Source organism: Hippopotamus amphibius, chromosome 4 (assembly GCF_030028045.1).
Source record: "Hippopotamus amphibius kiboko isolate mHipAmp2 chromosome 4, mHipAmp2.hap2, whole genome shotgun sequence".
Lineage (NCBI taxonomy): Eukaryota > Metazoa > Chordata > Mammalia > Artiodactyla > Hippopotamidae > Hippopotamus > Hippopotamus amphibius.
This window is the reverse complement of record NC_080189.1, coordinates 23,412,129-23,428,134: the sequence shown is the minus strand read 5'-3', so window position 1 is coordinate 23,428,134 and position 16,006 is coordinate 23,412,129. Positions and strand designations below refer to the sequence as shown.

Here is a 16,006-nt window from a genome sequence, read left to right as displayed (position 1 = left end):
AGGTCTTGGCAGCTAAGCTGCTGAAGAGGCTCTAATTTAGTAGCCCTCCCTGACCCTTTCATTGTTCTTTTTCTGCACACTGCTGTCACCATCACTTCCTCCAGGTGGAGGTATTCCAAACTATAGGTAGGAAAGCAGGTCTCTTCCTCTCTGCATCTCAATTTCTTCATCTGCAAAAAGAGAAGTATAATACTGCAGTTCCTTACAAGAAGTAGTACGCATTTCTAAAAATGACTATAAAATGGGCTTCAAACTGCACCAAAGGACCAGACTAAAATATTAATACAAATATGCCATCTTCTCAAAAGAAATTTCAGCTACCTGTATCCCTCAAGGAATACATATTAATAATTAAAATGAGTCACACACAAAAATGTACCAATTCTTAAAGGAAAGCCACCCTATTTCAGCTGACTCACAAAAAGATGGGCACATGGCTCAAAGGAGAAGACACACAAGAGGGGATGAATCACATCTCATGTTTTATTCTTGGCTGTTTATGAATCAGTGACCATAAGTTATTTCTTCTTCCTCTATTTCCTTTGAACATTAAAATGGAAACTTTTGTAAAGCATGCTGCTATCTTCAGGTTAAAACCTTGTGGACGCCAAAGCTTGACGTGGTCAGCCACACCAGGAACCACAATTACCAAGCAGACAGTCTTCTCAGAGACCTGAACTTGCATAATCGTCATTTGTTTTTCAGATTTAACACCCAAAATGCTGTGACTCAGAAAACACCACCACTGTACAGCAAAGTCACAGCCAGGCAACACCAACCATCAGAGCCCTCCTTCCTTCTCCAGTGCCCCCTTTTCTCACCCTACTCCTTGTCCCCCAGATGCCCGAGGCCCTGGGTTCCTTCTTTTTAAAGCCAAACAAATAACATATAGAAAAATTTGCTTGGAAAGACATCAGCCACTTGCACGGCAATGTGAATTCTTTGGTCTTTGTATTAATTCAAAGAGTGTATTTTATACACTTACTCCAGGGAAGCTCATCATCTCACAATTTTTTTTTAAAGGTAAGAAGTGGATTTATTTAGAGAGAAACATACTCCACAGACAGAGTGTGGGCCACCTCAGAAAGCTAGAGCAGCCCCAAGGTACGGGGTTGTCAGTTTTTATAGGGGTGGGTAATTTCATAGGCTAATGAGTGGGAGGAGTATTCCAGCTATTTGGGGAAGAGGCGGAGATTTCCAGGAATTGGGCCACCACCCACTTTTGGACCCTTCTGGGCAGCCTCGGAACTGTTGTGGCACCTGGGGGGTGTCACTTAGCTTGCTGATCATCATCTCACAATTTTAAAGAAGTAAGTCTTTGCTGACAACTATCAAATCCTTCTAATCAGTCCTTTACATTTCTGGTCTTAAACATACCTAAAATTATTTCCCTGAAAACCTATTCATTTCTCCTAATACCTAGACTGACTGCTCCAAACTTCTGGAAGGACCTTGGTTAGGCCTTCCTCCTTTATTCCCAGACTCACTATTTATCCTAGTGAAATGCCTCTTGTTCCTCTTCTGCTTCCCCTGGCATGTAACTACATCAAGCCCAATATATCTTTCTAGACCTAGGTTAGGACAACCATCTCCGGATGGCCTTCCAGGCTCCAAACTCTTGCCTTTGGAATCAGAGAACATTTCCTTTAAATAATCACTCAGGTCATTTCCCATCAAGAGCAAGTTCCTCTCGTTTTCCTACAAAACTCGGTACTCCAGAAGTACTTACATTTTACTGACCCTCTCCCTCCTGGAGAAGGACCCCTGGCTTCCCAAGCTGAGAATCACTGAATTAGCCTAGGGTATTTAACTGCTTTGTAATTCAATAGGGAGCAGGGCTAAAAGGAAAGGAAGAAAGGATAAGCCCTGCTCACAATTAGAGAAAAAAATGGGCGAAACCCACAAGGAGTAGATGCTAGTGGCCCAGAACCAATGACTCTGTGACCTCCTCTTTCCATGGCTTTTGGCCATTACAGTTGAAGATAACGGCTAAAAAGGTTGAGATCACCTGGGAATTAAAACCATGTTATCTTTGATTTGCTATAGAAAATCATCAGCTGACCTTTCAAAATCCCACTGATTGACTTTGCTCATAAGGAACTATAATTAATTCATCATATTGCTCATCAAGTCATGAATTTATAGTTATATGTTCAAAATAAAACCAATCATAAAATTCCATTTCATTCACTCAAAGTTTTTTGTTTGTTTTTTTTGGAGGGTGGTATCTAACTATATGTATAAAAACACACTATCATACATGTTGTCAAAGTTTATACGATTGAAAAGGGAAATAAAATTTCCAGATTTCCTCAGGTTATTTACGAATTTTGGGTTAATTAATAGATCTTTACTTTTCTACTCTTGTCAGCTCTTAAGAAGTTACACTATTAATGATAAATTTGAGTTTTTTACTTTAATTTTCTTCTGCCTACAGTCTGAATACTAAAACCAGTGAAATTATACCCCCCAGAAGGAGAAGAAGCCAGAAACCTATGTCTCTTCAGCTGGAGGATCAGCACTGCATATAACCAAGCAGTCCTTATGCATGAAAGACTGAGTAAGCAGCGGGCCCTAAAAGGTGAGACATCCCCTAAAGGAAAACCTTAATAAAGCCAATGAGGAGGAATGCCCTCAGATAGGGAGGGGGACTTGAAAAAAGAAATGGCCTTGAGATTAAATATTCTCTAACTCACATGAACCTAACTTCAACGAGGAAAGCCTATTTCTATAGCTGTTTGAGGGTACACATGTGGTAGGCTGAAGCAGACCACCACAAAGACTTGGCTGTGGTACTGTGACACAGAACCAGCTGGCCACAAGGCTTGACACACTGTATTTAGTTTACTGAATGCTAACATACTTTAATGGAATAATATATACAGCAAACAAATATCCTAGATGATATATTCAAGAATGTATCCAATCACTTAACTGAGGGGGCCTTCTGTGTGGATAAAATATACAAAGGGTCTGAACTCATTAGATTTACATGTGTTCTCATGTTAGTCCACGGGGATCTTTTAAAGATAGAATAAAGTTTTATGAAGAGGGTCATGCATGCAAAAAACAAAACTCTTCCCTCCTCACACCTCTTTTAAAAGAGAGAGAGCAATCAGTAGGAATTAATAAGAATTAGTAAACACATGAATTTTTGCAATATTCATGAAAGATGTACCTAATCTCACTACTGCTAGCATTACACTTTTTTAAGTATTCCAAAGTAAAAACAGGTAATCCTGTGGGAAAGAGCAATGTCAAAGGCATAGGGTACTAATTAAAACCTGGAGGAATACCAGATACACCCTGCTAAGCGCCAGATCACCAGGTCACCAACCAGAGGTAGTTTTATAACAAGGAATTTTTTAAAGCATTCCATCGTCTTAGAGAATCATCTTGCATTCACTGCCTAATTGCAACTCCCTCCCCACAATGTATTTAAATTGTAGAGATCAGCAGAAGGAAATGAATGCTATTACATAGATCAGAATGAAGAAAACAGACTTTTGTTCATCAAAAAACATTCCCCTTGTTGCCATGTCAATCTCAAAACAATTCCCACCTTACTTAGGTGTTCTTTAGAGGTCATTCATCCTAGTTTAAACCTGGTATGACCCTGCTTTCCTTAAAAGATTGCAAGCTAAAACATGGTAATAGGATTTGTTATTACCCTTCCAGAAATGAGGGGAGTTAATGTATAATTAGCTAGTTGGGTATCCTTACAGTCATACTAAAACTCATTATTAAAGTTTTAAATTACTAGGCAATAATTTAGTTTGTCTTTAATATCAGAAAAGAACAAGATAACTTCATGCAATTAAAAGATAAGTGGCCACGTGTGGGGAAAGACTTTACCTAGACAGAGTGATCACAAGCAAATGAAGAGAAAACAAATCCCTAAAATCACAACTGAGCCCCGAAGCTGTAGCCCCAAAGGAAGAAGAACATGGCTGTGGCTATCTTTCAGGACCATAGCCTGGCTCATGTCCCATGATCCGCAAAGCCTGGACCACACTCCATGGTTCTAGCTGACCATCAGTGAATGTGAACGTGGTGTTTTTAATGAATTTCCGCTAAACTGTTCAACCCATTTTTTTCTGTGTATAGCTAATTAAACTCTTGGGTCACATGCCAACACCAAATCTAAATATCTACAAGCAGACAAGGAGCTGGATCATGGAGCTAGCACTGTGGAAACCATCAAATCCAAAACTCAGCATATTTCTTCTTTATCTACTACAGCTGACATTTCTCCCATAGTGCTAGAAAGAAACCGCTCTACCTGGCCTCTGTCTAGGAGACTCATAATGACATCCAGCTGTTCCAAAAGCAGGATGATGTTTGTGATTCCAACATGGATGGATCAATACTGAATTTTCAAGCCTGTTCAAACAGCAGTTGTTGGCCAATCAATCATCCATGCAGACAGATAAATATACCTCTTATCTCTGCAACTACACTAAAATGTCTAGAAACATAGCTAGCAAACACTGATGCAGCATAAAGCATTATTTTAAGATACAGTTATCCTCAGCCAAAGTTTCAATTGTTTGGATATATTCACAGGCTACCTGACTGAAAAGAGGTATGTAATAACAATGTATTTCTAACATGGAAAGGCTTAAATGCATTTAGCAGCTTAAAATCATTAGGTTATAGCATAGTACTACTAAGTAAATTTATGATTTAAAATTTTTCTGAGGACTTCCCTGGTGGCGTAGTGGTTAAGAATCCGCCTGCCAATGCAGGGAACATGGATTCGATCCCTTGTCTGGGAAGATCCCACATGCCACGGAGCAACTAAGCCCATGTGCCACAACTGCTGAGCCTGTGCTCTAGAGCCTGCGAGCCACAACCACCGAGCCCATGTGCCAACTACTGAAGCCTGTGTGCTCTAGGGCCTGTGCTTTGCAACAAGAGAAACCCGCATACCACAACAAAGAGTAGCCTGTTTGCCACAACTAGAGAAAGCCCATGTGCAGCAACGAAGACCCAACACAGCCAAAAATAATTAATAAATTTTAAAAAATAAATAAAAATTTCCTAAATGCCTAGTAAAAGCAGCATTGTTTGTCCTGTCTAATTCTAATCTCTAAGTCCCTGAAGTATTCCTTTTGTTGTAGTCAACTTCATTTGTCTACTACTGACTCCCCAAATGACTCTAGGGGAAATAATTTCCCAAATGTTGATTTTTCTCACCAGCAATTTAAGAGGAGTATCCAGTCAACTGGCTAGCAACCCTAAACGTGAGAATAAAATTATAAACTGCCCAATTTTACAAGAAAATTGTCTTTCACGTTACTCGTCCACAACTTAATCCACAAATAAGTAATTTACCAAGTCAGTCGAGAAATGAGTAAAACGAAAGTTGGAGACAGAAACACATTTGTGAGGGTCAAGTATGCATGGCCCAGAAGGGCGGGAGGGAAACTGAAGCTGTACTTAAGTGAAGGTACCTGAGCTTCCAGGAGTGCGGGCTGAAAACACAACTATGGATAAAGTATATTTTGAAGTAAAAAGGAAAACTGAAAAACAGAAGGGGAGCTTAGAAAGCTACCTATGGTTTAATGAACTCTCCTTTCATCAGTCTTAAAATTACAGTAGTTTTTGAAACTGAAATCTAGATCCCCATGGCTGAATTTTAAGTTTTCCAGAGCTTTTATCATTGCTGTCTGGAAGAGCAGGAAAGGATGCGTTAAAAAAAAAAAAAAAAAAGATGCTATCATACAGGAAGCCAAAATGAATCTATTTGTGATGGCATCTGCTACTTTCCTTTTAATGTCACAAAGAGTAACAGTAGTAACTTCAAATTCAATAGATACCTTCATATTGATGACAAGCATCTTTACAAAATTAACCATATTACCCACTATACTATGCTCTCTTGCAAGGTTAAATATAAAATTTAAAATTACTGGGTGATTAAACTACAATTATACCAATTTTGAGCTTCTGAATGAACAAGCTGCATGTACACTTGGCAAAGGAAAACAGGAGAACAGAGGCAACGAGTCAAATGGGCTGCCAGAAATCAATTTTCTACTGTGGGGTTGAGGGGTGGTGGTGGTGTAGGAACAAAGGAATAAATTTGCTACAAACATAAACATTGTTTATCATCAGCTTATGATAAGTATAAATCTGAAACTTCATCTTGGAATTGCTGTTATAATAAAAATATGTATATCTATTGCACAGCATATGCCCTGGGGCAAAGTTAATTGCAGGAAATTTCACAAGTAACTCCCTGCTCCTTATCATATTATATAGTAGAGGTGTTGAAACAAGCTTTGGTTACCAAGCTAAACCTTTTGCTTTTCAGTTGAATATCTGTGTTAACTTGCCAACTTTCTCCTATTAGTCGTTTCATATAAAATTAGATTTTTTTTTTGTCCTTTGAACTAAAATTCAAGAATCACAGCAGGAAATTGAGTGATTCAAAATTTACCAATTATGAAACTAACCTTCAATGCCAGAGGGTTTAGCAGCTTGTAATAAAAATTCAGCTTAGATCTCAAGATCAGATAAGTCTAAAAGAAACTTCAAGGTCATCTGAACCAATGCTTTCTACCAGTACTTTCATATAAATTGTATTTACCTGCTCCTAAATCTTTCCATGAAAAAAACCTTGAATTTTCTTGAGGAATAATTTGGATTTGAGAGCAATGTCAAAACAATTCTCCCATGCTGAGTATAATTTTGACTACACTCTGAAAACATTTTTTTCCTGGTTTCCTGCACTTACCTGTTAGTGTGTTCATGTTCTTGTATTATGGGACACTTAATGGTAACTCATACACATGTAATATGGAAATCAAAATTCACTTTGATCAATGTGGCTTAATTCTTGTTACTTACTAAATGCCTTGCTAGGTAATACAAGAACATATTCTAACATTTTGTAGATATGATGAAACCTCAGTCATGTTGGCCTTTTTGCTTGAAAGTCTATTCTGAACCTCATACACCTGCTGGCAGGAATGTAACATGGTACCACCTTGGAAAATAGTTCCTCAAATGGTTAAACAAAGTTACCATATCACAGAGCAATTCTACCCCTAGATACATACCCAAGAGAAATGAAAACATATGTCCACATAGAAACTTATACACAAATATTTATAGAGGCATTATTCATAATAGCTAAAAAGCATAAACAACCTAAATGTCTATCATCTGGCAAATAAAAGTGGTATCTGTACAGCAGAATATTATTTGGCCATAAAATGGAATGAAGTAACTGATACATGCTACAACATAGATGAATCTTGAAAACATTATACGAAGTAAAAAAGCCAGTCACAAAACATCACATGGTATAATTCCATTTATAAGAAATGTCCAGAATAGGCAAATCTATACAAACAACAAGTAGGTTAGTTGTTGCCTAGGGATGGGGAGGGGGCTGGGAGATGAGGGGATGACAGCTAAAGGGTACAGGGTTTCCTTTTGAGGTGATGAAAATATTCTATGATAAAAATGTGGTAATGGTTGTAAATAACTGTGAATATACTAAAAACTATCAAATTACATGCTTTAAATGAGTGTATTTTATGTGAGTTATAATTCAATAAAACTGTTATTTAAAAAAATCTGTTCTGAGATGTGAGGTACTTGAGAATGAGCAAACCTCTTCCACAAAGCTTTTCTGGTCAATAGTAAAATAATTAGCTAAACTAAAGTCCAATTTACTTTATTGTAATTGGAACCAGCTTGCAGTATTTAGTTATATACATTTCTAAAATGTGAATGCAGTTTAAGAAAATACTTCATTACATCAGATATTCCAGGCAGTCTGCCATGAGACATGTCTACCAAAAAACCATCTTAAAAGGAATCCATTTAATCAACCTCAGAGTATATGTTCTTTCTTGTTGCCTCATCTCCTTATAAGCTGCCATTTCCCCTAAAACTCTCACGTTAAACAGTACTGGGTATGATTAATTCACTTATTAATTCAACAAATATTTGAAGCCATATTGTACACCAGGTACTGCTTTAAGCATCTGTACATGTGTATACACACATACACAACACACACACACACAGTCCCTGCTCTTGTGGAGCTTACAATCTGATAGGACAAGATAAACAGAAAACAAATTTTAAGGTTTTTAAAAGAAGGTGCTGTGCTATGGAGGGGCGTTATTTTAGAAGAAGTGGCCAGGAAAGGAGGCTTCTCTAAGAAAGCATGTTTGAGATGAGAAAAGGTGCCAAAATCAGGGAGGATAATTCCAGGCAGAGGAAATAATTCCCGAAAGAATCAGGAGAAGGAAAAAAAAGCACTGACTGTGTGCTGCTGCCGGTGACCTAACCTCTGTGATTCTCATCACGATCCTAGTACAAGGTGACTTACAGGTGGCAACTGGAATAAGGAGTCTTACATAACTTAAGACAACTAAAAGGTCTCACAACTCTGCAACAAGGGGAGGCCATCTCTAGTTAACCCCAGCCTGGCGTGATCTTTCCCTCTCTGCACCTCTCACCAAGTGCCTGTTGCCTGTACCACTCATTCTTACAGACTGGTGTGAGGCACTGTGCTAGGAATATCAGGACTTAAACACAACCACACGGGTACCCTGACAGCCCTTAGGGCAGGAAATAATCCAGTAGGCACAGAAAATGTAGGCACAAACAACAAACACAAGGTAGAAAGTAAAAGCAGCCCACAAAAAAAGTTATAAAATTTAGACATGTCCAGAGATTACTTCCAGCTGGACTACCAGGAAGCTTCATGAGGTGGGGGCATGAGAACAGGGAGAGTCTGTGAAGCTGGAGGACTTGGACATGTGGGGAGAACCAACACATTGATTTGTTGTATCCCTAATTAACTTTAAACATATTTAGAAATATTTTTAGCTCCCCAACCAAGATACAAGGCCTGATATTCCTTATCTCTCTCTGTGATCTCAATTTATGTGCTAATTCATTGTAAGAGATCACATTCAATTTCAGCACTGAAGGTAAGGATAAGTTATTCTTTGCCTCATAACAAAGTTTTGATCTTAGATGATGAATCCCCAAACCTCTTAATACAACAACTCATTTCAAAGGGACATTCCTAAGAATCTTTCCAAAACTAAAAGGCATTAAAGACAAACATGTACACAATGTGCTTCAGAATAACACCAAATGTGTCTGCATATGTATTTGTCTGTATATCACTATACCTTAATTTCAGAAACTTACAAGATTATTTCAAACTTCCCCAGCTAAACCAAAGTCTGTACACATGAGAAAATATTTTTTTCACTTATTAAACTTTCCCACCAGGCCTTCAAAATCCCTTCCCATTCCCAACAAAACATCTTAAACCAGAGAAGAAAATCCAAACATTTTTTTAGGCAGTGTCTCAATATCTCTAAAAAATATTCCATGGCCAAACTCACCATAGAGAGCTGTCCAAGTTTGATTAATTACATCTAGGCACACAGTTCCTGACCTGAAACAGATGGAAAGAATGGCATTTTTTTAAAAATTAGAAAGTTAGTTGCATATATATGGCAACTAATTTTATCATCAGGAAAAATATTTTTAATAGATCATTAAAAAAAAAAAACCCAAAGAATCCCAATGGGGAAAACATGATGTGGCGCAGAATATATACAAAGCCTTAAGTGTCTCCATACAAATTGAAAAGGGAAAACTAGTAACAATACAATGGAGAAACCAGACAACACCTTAACCAGGTGATGAGAGTTAACACTGGTAATCAGGGAAGACAGACCCGTGTGCCTCAACAGGATAGATACCCTGAGGAAGGCACAATCTCACTTTTTGGTTTTCTGGCCTTAAGAGCATACTCTGAACCTAATGATAAGGAAAAAATCAGACAAACCCAAATAGTGTATTCTAAATAGCACTGGAAGTACAAAATAGGAGGCACTGATATCACATTTTAAATATCACCAATAAAATATCAGAAGGAAAGAAAGGGATAATTAAGATTCATTAGCTGCTTTACTCTCAAGAACAGAGAAATACTTTAAGGGCTAAAAATAATATAATCTGTACACTGAAGACAGATCTCTGGACTGTGTCTCTATAAAGAGAACGGAGATGTGGAATATTACCAATGTTAGCTGGATATCAAGGGAAATGAAGGACCCATTCATGACAAAAGAAAAAACCCAGTAGTCCAATAACAGACTCTAAGTGGTTTAGAATATCGTACTCCTGGATTCTCTAGTGTAAGCGACCATTCTTACAGTTCTATCTATTGATAAAATCCAAACAGACAATTGAGGCTTTTTTATAATAAGAGATGAACTCTAATCAAGAGAAGTTACTGCTGAGATTTAAACATTTTTGAACAGTTACTTACGCTTCATCAATGTTGGGATGGAAAATTTTATTCATGAATCCTGTAAAAAGAGATGTTAATTAGCAGCAAAAAGTCTCCAGAGGACAATTCAAGTATTTCACTGTGGGAAACAATTTCGGTATTAGGATAACTCAGTACTTTCAATCTTAGATCTCTGGTTACTGACTGTTCTCCTGACACTGACAGTGTCAATTACTTAAAACACAGCACAGTCCTGGGAATCAAAAGAGCAAACTCTGAAAGCAATGCAGCTTCTAATACAAAATAATCATTAAAGGAAATCATTTTCTGAGCTATGAAGGTACTTGCCAAGAAAATTCATAGTACTAAACGGTTTATAACTAGTGCCATGATAAAAAGTTAAGAACGCTACGCTGACTTCCTCCCCGAAGTTTTACTGTTCAGTCTCTAAATGTGGAGGTTCTGCATTTGAACTTCTCCTTCTGAAGCTCAGTTACTGGTATCATTGTGCTACACTGTGTGCGGAACATGAATGAAGCTGTTGAAATGCTAAAGGAGTACCGCTTCCAAACCACAAAGGATTTTGTAAGAACAGTGACCAAAAGATTTCCTTTAACTTTAGTCTACTCATTCCAGGAAACCCAGTTTTGATTAAAATTGGGGCAACCAAGAAATTAGGCAAGGTGTTTAAAAACATTCTGTAAGATGGCTATATCTGTCAGGGATTCAAGTTTTTTGATTTATTCCTAGAAAAGGAAGTATGTATAGACTTTTAAACAAATATATTGATATTTAAATTCCCAAAAGAAATTACCTTCTAACTCAAAACCAGTGATTTAATCAGTTTGTATACAAGCAAATGACAGTCTTCTAAAGCAGACATCCACTGTCAAAGCTGTCATTTTCTCATCCTTATCGCCTCACTTCCTTTTAAGACTTCCTTATTCCGTTCCCTACTTTCAATAAATTGAAGTTCCTTACTAAAGTGACCATCGCTATGTCCCAACCCCACCCTCCCTCACCCCCACCCCCCACCTCACATGTGCTCTCTCATTCATTCAGAATATATTTGGTCAACATCTATGTGTCAGGCACTGTGCTTATTTAGGATACAAAACCAAATAAAGACAGTACACTACTCTTGAGGTCACTGGAACAATGGGACAAGAGACATGAATAAATAACTGCAATGTGCCCAAAGAAGTGACAGGGGAAGCATGTATGAGGAGAGGAAGATGTCAGGAAAGATGCAGACAAGTGGCATCAAAGGAGGATTCTCAAGGATGAGGTGTGACAGAGGTCATCTTTGAAAATCTATGAAATTCTAGGCATTCCAATCCTCATTTGCTCTAGCCACTCCAAGTACTAATCATGCTTCCAATTTTTGTTTTTTAATCTTTTGTGTTGAAATAGCTTAATGTTTTATCTACTACTGTCAAGAGAGCCCATGCAATGTTTAAATTACTCTGATGCAAAAAGATTTGTGTGCAATTACTATTTCGTATTAATTTTTCATTAAAGATGGTTCAAAGTCTAGATTTACAAGGTATGTGTTTATGAGACTATACCAAGCCAATGGAAATGTTCATGCCTTAATATTAAGAGAAGAAAAAGCAGGATAAAAATTCCATTGAACCTTAGAAAAACACCAATACATGTGTCCAAGAAGACCCATGAGGATATCTGTTGCAGCAGTGTTTATAAAAGCCAAGAACCAAGTTCAACCCTATCAACAAGGGACTAGAGAGACTGCAGTACAACTTATACTGGGAGTCCTATACAGCCAAGGTAGTGAACTAGGTCAGTATGTATCAATTAGGATAGAGTCAAAGCTGAGGGGAAACAAAAAAGTTGCAGAATGATATATTCACAGCATGATACCATTTAGATAAACTGAAACAAAGCAATACTACACATTCTCTGTGGTAACAAGTACAGAAAACTGTATTGGACCAACATATACCAAATTTACAAGAGTAATTATTTAGTGAGGGTGCAGGGCCAAGGTCATGGTGGGAATTAAGGACCAGAATGGGGAATGGTGATTAAAGATGAATTTATCTGTGAAACTATATTCCTTTAAAAAAGAGATAGTGCTTGCTTTGGCAGCACACATACTAAAAAGAGATAATATGCTTGTATATTATTTACTGTTTTTTTAAAAAGTGTGCACACAGATTAAAAAACTGGAAACAAATATGTACAAATGTTAACAGTACTTAGTTCTTAGTGGTGGGGATATTTTCTCTGTTTTTACATCACCTCTACCCCTGTATCAGAAGTAGGATCGCAGCAATGGAAATGGGCTAGAAGGAATGAAGCATGAGAAAACTAAAAATAAAATCACCATATGATCCAGCAATCCCACTCCTGGGTTTATACCCAGATGAAACTATAATTCAAAAAGATACATGTACCCCTATGTTCATAGCAGCACTATTCACAATAGTCAAGACATGGCAACAACCTAAATGTCCATCAACAGATGAATGGATAAAAAAGATGTGGTATATATATATACAGTGGAATATCAGCCATAAAAAAGAACAAAATAATGCCATTTGCAGCAACATGGATGCAACCAGAGATTATCATACTAAGTGAAGTCAGAAAGGGAAAGACAATACCATATGACATTTACATGTGGAATCTAAAATACATACAACACAAATGAACCCATCTATGAAGCAGAAATAGAATCGTGGACACAGAAAACAGACTGGGGGTTGGGGGAGGGGTTGAGGGAGGGATGGAGTGGGAGGTTGGGGTTAGCAGACGGAAGTTTTTATATATAGGATGGATAAACAACAAGGTCCTACTGCATAGCACAGAAAACTATGTTCAATATCCTATGATAAATTATAATAGAAAAGAATATTAAAAAATATATACTGTATAACTGAATCACTTTGCTGTATAGCAGAAATTAACACAACACTGAATCAACTATTCTTCAATAAAAAAATTAAAAAAAGAAAAGAATGAAGCTTCAATAATTTGATGTCACAGGGAGCCTCAAAGGTATAAGTCAAGGAAACAGCTAAGGCAAAAAAAGCTTTAAATGTTTATCAACACTGTCTCTGAAAGATTAAGGTGCCTGCCTCCCTCCTTGTACGAGGCCTGGAGATTACATTTGGAATCAATATAGTTTCCACACTGTTTTCAATTAAATCTAGATTATGGCTTGGTTGAGTCCAAGACTACATAAGAAAGAGGGCCAAAAAGCACTTAGTAAACATATTCTTTAGTAACAAATGGGTTGAAGCCCAGTCCCCAGTGCCCCTGCTAAATATAAAACCCCATCTGAGCTCTGAGGTGAGAGCAGAATCGGACTGGAAAGAGAAAAGTACTACTAGGGACTTGGCTTCTAGTCCCAACTCTGCTATTAACTGCAGGCCTTGATCAGGTCACTATACTTCTGCAGGCCTGTTTCTTTACCTGCAAAGAGAAATAGCTAGACTACATGATCTCCAAAACCTCCACTCTTATTCTGTTTGTAAAAGGACCATCAGCTCTAAAATCTAGGATTTAATAACAACAGCCAGACCCCTGAAAACAGAGGATTTAAGGGGAAATGGCCAATGGTTAAGTCCACAAAGGAAATTAATACTGTGAGGCACATTTTTAGGTACAGAGGTATTCTAGAGAATATAATACAAAGCTACTAACATGCTAAAATACACAAAGAGACACAAAATTCGCTGACTATTCCAAAGTAGGCAGAAATGCAATTTATAACCTTGTCATTGAGGAACAAGCACAGCCAGACCAATTCTACCAAAAAAGAATTTCCACACTACAATCATCTCTTCCTATATCAGGCTTTTTCTACTGTTAGAAAAATACCCAACGCAAATAAATGGAAAGGGGTGTGTGTGTGTGTGTGTGTGTGTGTGTGTGTGTGTGTGTGTGTGTGTGTGTGTGTGTGTGTGTGTGTGTGTGTGTGTGTGTGTGTGTGAGATAAAGGGGCAGGTATAAACATAGATAGATACAGATATACATAGATACATCTCCTTTACATTTGTTCTTGGACAAGCTGTGGGCAGCATTTCTGGCAAAGCTATTTATATTCTGGATAATGATGGCAACAATGGAACTCCTGCACAAGGAGGGGAGGAGACTGAGAAAGAACAGGCTAGGAATTCAGAGAAGGAACGTTCTCAGGATTGAGCGTGTTTGCCCTGGCATGTTTTCCTTCCTTTTGGCAATGCTATCACCACGCTAATGAATTTGTCTGCAACAAGAGAATTTTCCCAACACTTGTTTCCATTCGACCAGCAACTATTTTGAAGATATTTTAAGAGAACATATTTTGAAAACTGCTTTTATGGAAACATGATAAGTGGAAGCAGCAAGTCACTTTTAATCCACATGATTTAAGATTTTATTCACTACCAAACGTTTTCTAAGGATACATAACAGTGATTTGATCAGATAAAATTCAGAATGCCTTTCTTTAAATTCTTTGGACAATTATTCTCTGGCATGGCTCAAGCACGTATAGAAAAGGGGACAATAGGTACAAATGTTTAGCTAAAAACCTTACCACCTCTGTCCTCTATCCACCTCTGTCCTCTATCTTTTATCAGAAGGGAAATAGGAGATTTCTAATTCTGGAGGAGGAATCCAAACCATGCTTAGGTGATGCAAAACTACATATCTTAGAAAATAAAAGCACAAATTATTAAAATAGAGAAATATGCCATGCTCTTGGCTTGTTCCACTCCAATACTCAACAGCTCCAGAATAACAAACCTCTTGACCCCTAAGCTAATAAGCAGAGAAAATAAATAATGCTGTGCTGAGTCATGCTGAAAACTTTTTTATTTCAGACTGTTTCTGTGTCCAGTCCCAGGAGGGGATTGGTTCAAAGCTGTACACACTTTTGAATAACTGATATTGAGGTCAATATGTAAATAAGAGGCAAAAATTAATTACACTTTCCATCTTTGTTCCCTTTATTTGTGGGGATATTTTTAGTGATCACATTTGTGGATAGAATGAAATATCTAGGGCCAGTCACCTATCCAGAAACTTCATCCAGAATAATCTTGAAGAAACGAGAGTTCAAACAAGGTGACTCAAGAAACAAGGTAAATCCACCCTAAGGTAAATGGGTGAAAAGCACAAAAGGCAAAAAAGAGAGAGCTTTATCCCAGGGATGAAATGAACCCGGACTGCAGATGGTTTAGGCAGCTGTGGCTGATACAATTTAATTATAAGCTTATGAATTCCTGAGAAAACAGTAAAGGAATATATTAAATTACTCTGATATTCTATCTTTAGGACAAATACCCACATAAAGTAGACCATTCAGAATGAAACTGATTAATTCTCTATTTTTAAAGTAGAGATAACTATTTAAAATATATTTATTAAAGATTAAATCCTATCTCCCCTAGTAGTATCTCAGACAATAAATTTTTTAAGGGCAATAACTTGGCTCTCCATTCCTACCATGCAGGAGGTGATCAGAGTTCGGGTGTTCCAGCTAAAAAATGGGTGGGGATGCTGCCAGCTTCACTGGTGACAGCTATACTGCCAACTTTGTGCATTAGCACACCCTCAGACAGATTTTCATCTTACCTCAAACAGCCAGGCCCAGCCCATGGCAGCCTACACCCGGGCAGAGGTCTCTTCCGAGAGCTGAGCCTTTCCTACTCAGGAGAGATGGACCTGGACCGGTCTCTTCTTGGGTGAGGAACCAAGCAAGGAGCTCACTCT

The 16,006-nt window shown here is 37.7% G+C and overlaps 1 protein-coding gene across 1 annotated transcript in view; it reads right to left on the bottom strand.

Moving 5' to 3' along the window:
- UBE2H (ubiquitin conjugating enzyme E2 H) overlaps positions 1–16,006 on the bottom strand; it is a 96,363-nt gene that overhangs the window by 14,192 nt on the left and 66,165 nt on the right. Inside the window, exons 4-5 of the mRNA XM_057730598.1 lie at positions 10,322–10,361; positions 9,387–9,439 (exon numbers count right to left, since the gene is read on the bottom strand). Coding sequence (XP_057586581.1) covers positions 9,387–9,439; positions 10,322–10,361 — 93 coding nt within the window. The remainder of the gene's footprint in view (positions 1–9,386; positions 9,440–10,321; positions 10,362–16,006) is intronic.